Source organism: Amphimedon queenslandica, unplaced genomic scaffold, assembly GCF_000090795.2.
Source record: "Amphimedon queenslandica unplaced genomic scaffold, v1.1 AMPQUscaffold_11660, whole genome shotgun sequence".
In the NCBI taxonomy this organism is placed as follows: Eukaryota; Metazoa; Porifera; class Demospongiae; order Haplosclerida; family Niphatidae; genus Amphimedon; species Amphimedon queenslandica.
The window spans coordinates 813-6,098 of NW_003548098.1; the positions used below are offsets into that span (position 1 = coordinate 813).

General features: G+C 34.3%; 1 protein-coding gene across 1 annotated transcript; it reads right to left on the reverse strand.

Annotated features, from left to right (window-relative positions):
• Window positions 1-768: 768 nt before the first annotated feature.
• On the reverse strand, window positions 769-2,051 carry LOC100636977 (uncharacterized). The gene is made up of 7 exons (XM_020005188.1): window positions 1,968-2,051; window positions 1,775-1,912; window positions 1,553-1,727; window positions 1,343-1,500; window positions 1,119-1,292; window positions 846-1,073; window positions 769-789 (listed from the first exon to the last, which is right to left on the reverse strand). The coding sequence occupies exons 1-7, from the start codon at window positions 2,049-2,051 to the stop codon at window positions 769-771; spliced, it is 978 nt and encodes a 325-aa protein (XP_019860747.1).
• Window positions 2,052-5,286: the final 3,235 nt, after the last annotated feature.

Sequence of the window (5,286 nt, forward strand, 5' to 3'; positions counted from 1 at the left end):
TTTGATTATACAAACATGCAAGTACAATACACAATCAGCACTAACTTAGTTCTCCCAAATGTCCATTCTCTGAAAACATAATAGTCACAAATCGAGTAGTAGCACATTAAATTTTGATGATGTTCTGCCAAAGTTTTTTCAATATTTTTAAAGCATTTTATTCTGTGAGCAAGTGATTTGAAGTAACTGTGCTTGGCTTCAAAACGCATGCACAAATACCGACTTGCTGGTCCAAAACTAAAATAAAATTTTTAAAATATAGCTGTACTTACAATGTACAATAACTATGCATATAATTCTATCTACATGTATAACACCATTTGCAATTAGCCATGAATACATGTATAAGACACAGTAAAAAATTGAGTTATTAATGTATCATATTTTATCTTACTTCAGTAACCACTCCGGAAGGTGTATTATATAATGAATTTTAGGAATTATAGAAGCATTAGGGTAAAGCTGACAGAAATTTTCGTGATGTTCTCTTATTAAGTCTTTTAAATAAGGAACAACATCCTCTGATGTGACTGGTCCAAACACATATTCAACAATTGTTAGCAAAAGCAAGAAGTTTTCCCAGTGAGGTTCACCTACAGGTATGAACTCTCCAACTAATAAAGGCAACAATCTGGCCAAGCACCACATTTGTGTTGCTATAATAGAATGAGGTATAACACTGAATCATGCATCATAATCAACATACCTGATTGCTTTAGACTATGATCATGAGAAGTAAGAGTAATGATTGAAGGTTTATTTGAACTATCACAATATCCATAAGGAAAACTTTCAATTTGTTGATTCAAAAATGAGAGTGAAATAAGTCGTCTTTCTTGTGTTACATATATCAGCAATTCTTTAGTCTCATATTGTAAAGCACCTTCCAATATATCATGCATAATGTCAGGTGCAAGACCTTCAGTCACATGAAAGAATTGCGATTGATTGAGGATTGAGTCTCTGACAATGCCATACGTCGTAGCAATGTGGTCATGCAATGGTCCAGCGAGGTGGGTAACATGATTTGCATGTGTGATACGTGTCCGTGGCTGAAATTCCTCTGAAAGGAACTAGAGTATGCATACATACCAACTTTAAAGAAAAAAAATGCTTACTTTAGATGACATATCCTCAGCAATGGCCATGCAAAATCTACATTTACGTAAAGCTGATGCCAAAGCTTTATAACCACCAAGTGACCAACTAGCAAGATTATCAGCACAAACAATTGTAATTGTTCCACGAAAATTATGCTGCTGTCCATTAATATTAAGATCAACCCCTTCTGCCTGTTTGAACAAAAAACCATTGTGATACAATTCATGCAGTTATTAATTACTTTTTCAAACTTTTTGATACTTTCCATAAAAGGTTGAAGTATTTTGTCAATCCCATACTCATGAATTAATGAATGGCGTACAATTGTAACAAGCTGTATAACTTTAAGTGATGATCTCCATTTTGGTGGTATGTTTCCCAAAATATAATAAAAAACTCCTTTAAATTGAAAGCATTGAAATTATTAAATAACTAAAACAAATAAACTTACCAATTTTGTGTTTCTTTGCTCGAGAACCAATTGGGTTACAGATTTCGAGATCATCATAATAGAGCATCACTTGTAAAGCTGTTGGATTGACAGAAAAAAGTAGGTGATTTTTGAAAATGCTACCATCACAGTAATCTTCAAAAAGGTTGTCATTTTGGCAATGACCACTCATAACCTGTACAATAAACAATCACTTAGTAGCTGAGAAATGTATGTATATACTTGATCAAATATACTTGAATTTGACAGTAACTGTTGTAATGACTTTTCTAAAGGTATGTCATAAGCATATTCACTGCATAGTTTGAAACGCTTGCCCCTTCTCTTTAAAGTTTGTCCCAATTCCCTTTGTACTGGTTCCTGTTTCAGAAAAAAAACATTACTTAGCTATGCGGTATCATTAGTAATAACTTACGACTAGACCAAGTGAAGTATATGCCTTCTTCTGCATATAAGAAGATTCCAAACATCTAAATGGAGCTCTCAGCTCTTCATCCATAAAAAGTTGTAACAATTCTTCAGTAGGCAATCCCTTTTGATGTAAAGTATTTATGACTTTTGATTGCAATAAATCTACTGTTTGCTGTACTATGATTGAGACATCACCAAGAAGATCGTTTAAAGCTAGCTGTGATATTTGCCTAACTTCCTTACATTTTAACGTAAACAATATTGCACTTTTCTGTTTCATTGATACCAGACCCTCTGTACCGCACACATTGATTCTGTTTCTTCTTCCTGAGTAGCTCCATCATTAAATATCTCAGTGTCAGAAACAGTGGCAGTATAATCAACATCATTAACTAGATCTTCATTGTCATTACTTTACAAATTTTCTTCTAGAGCTAGAGAAAAATGGTAGTGCTTACGTCGAATGTGTTTTTGAAAAGAATGGTAATTGGAGTATGTCCTTGAACATCCACTAATACCACACCTTACAAGAAATCCTGGTTCATGAGAGTGTATAGAACCAATGTGTCGTAATACTGCACTTATATTTGAGGATGTATAAGTGAGACAAATGGAACATGTAAATCCTGCAGAAGTGGCCATGTCGTTTGCCACGCCTTTCCAAGTGGCAATTGCCAATAATTAACTGAGCTCTAAATAGAATAATTAGCACCATCACGTGTTGAGCTGTTTGTCACTTGTCAGTGTTAAGTGTTTGTTACCAAGCCAGCTTGTTCTGTGATGGAAGTTTGGCGGTACTACAGGTGCTAATAAGAGTATAATGGTATCTTATAACAACCTAAACAAGATCGTCAAGTTATCACATGATGCTGATATCCAGCTGCTTAAAGAACGGTGCCTTCATCTTTTCAAATTTGGTCCAAACATCAAACTTGATCTAATTTTTCAAAAGTATGATCCAGACCGGGATGCATATGTTGATCTAACTGATGACGACTTCATAAATCACAAGGACAAGCTGAAGATGGTTGTACAGCCTTTATTGAAAGATCAGAGTGTGGCGTCATCTTTATGTGATTTTAATGAAGTTAGTTTTCTTTTATCAAAGTTTAATTTCAATTTACATGTGGGGTTAATGCAGGTGGGTGGGCAAGAGCAGCTGAGCTTATTTAAATATGTGTGCTTAATTAATGAATCAAAATAATTTATTCTATAGAGACAAGACGAATCTGATGTGTCAGTGTCAACTACACCAACAGTACTGGTTGCTTCACCATCTGCAGAAGTCACTTCGCCTTCTTCAGTGGAGTTCACTGCTACTCCCTCTGGAATAGAAATGAAGCGACCTCGTCGTATCCTTGATTCTGATGACGATGAAGAAAATGGAAGTGCTATTAGTGAAAATTCATGTAGTCTAAAGGAAGTAAAGAAGCCTAAAATGGATATACCTGTGGCTGTGTTGCGTAAGGAAAAAGAAAAGCCTCTCCCACATCCTTTTATATTTCCTGTTAACTATCGTCCAGAAGTTGAAATGTGCTTAAAATCAGGAAAAATGACAACAGAGGCACGAAAGCATTTTTTATCTTCTGTAGCATCTTGTATGTTTTCATATAAACAGTATGTTGATTATTTTTAATTTATTATTATTTTAATGCACGTAAGTATTTTTATTTTTAATTATAGATATCCCACTAAGGAAGAATTTATTCAAGTAGCAATGGAAATAATCAGAAAATATCCTTTTATGAAATCACTAACAGGAACACCTTCTGTACATTTCATATTATATTCAAACATTTTTCTTTATACATGTATTGATAGGGGGCCATTGTGCAAACACTAATCGTTTCAAAGAGTTCCGCCGACTTAAAACTGTACGAAAACCTTCATCCAGCCAATCAAGTGGTGGTACTTCATCTAATATTAAGCCTACTGTATTACCATCTCCTACTATACCAGCTGGTGAAGATGAAACATCATTTGAAAGACATAATAATCAAATAAAAGCTGAATTTTCTAGAAAGGAAAAAAGAAATCAGGCTGTTCTTACTGCTTTAATTGCACAAACTTTTCCAATGCGTCGTAAGGATATAACAGAATCTCCTTGTCATTCCTCAGAAATATTGATGAAGTACCCTTTTCTAAAAGGAGATCAGGTATGATATATGTATTAATTATAACAATAATATATGTACATGTAGCTTATGAAGGAAATGGAAATGATTTGTGGAACGGAACAACTGCGAACACTTGTTAGAGAGTCCTGGTGTGGCATCTGGTCTCAAAAAATTATTGACCACGCACAAGTAGAAAAAGCTACTAATGGTCAACTACGAGGTATTATTACAGAAATATGTGGAAACCTGGATGAATGTAGTAAGTAATTTTACAGCAGTTTGTCAGTGCTAATCACATTTCTTGTTATAGATAATGCCATAGTATCACTTTGCTTGTTGGTTTACTTGTTGCCAGATTCACAATCCAAGCCATGTCATGAGAAAATGGTCCTCTTCTGCCCGGTATGTCATAAAGTATAACCTAAAAGTCTTATTTACATTATTAGTTATAGGAATCATGTCATCCTTCTGAGGTTATTAGAGATCATAATCAAAAGGAGCCACATCTTGTTGTTGGAACTTTTCAAGCTCGTACACAGATATATGTAGTTGTTGATCAAAGCATTCTTTGTGAGGTTGAAATTAGAGACTCTCTTTGCCTTGTTGTCAGTGTTTTTCGTTTTTTGATATTTGCTATTCTAAGGGTCTTAATGTGTTTACTTTCTTTGAAATTGTTTTGTTGAATATTAATCATGCTAAGGTACCAGTGTCTGTTAGCAATTTCATTTCTTGTATTAAAAACAACTAATTTTTTGTCAATTTAAACATGTATTATTATTGAATAAGAATTGTCAAATTGTGTCAATGGGTTAATTATCGAGGTGGTTTGCACTCTCATCTTGGTGTGATTTTACACTTCATAGTGTGTGAAAAGCCCACTGGTGTGTTTATCACACCAAATCGGGGTGTGCCAGCAGGGACAAACTTAACACACCTCAAATGGTGTGTAAGTCACACTTTATTTTTTACAGTGTAGTCAAGCCTAATAGCATGACTTGTTGCATTAATCATTAATTGTGACGTGGTCTAAAAATATCAACCTTAACAAAAAATTTTAAAAATTATATCATCATATCAAAAAATTGCTTTTACAAGTCTCTATCGATTGGTGCTTCTTGCGCGTCAATGCAGCTTACCTATCTCGAGTGATTAGCCTTCATATATCGTTCTTCCAAGCAAGAAGTGGAGAAATTGCTGTATAACCAA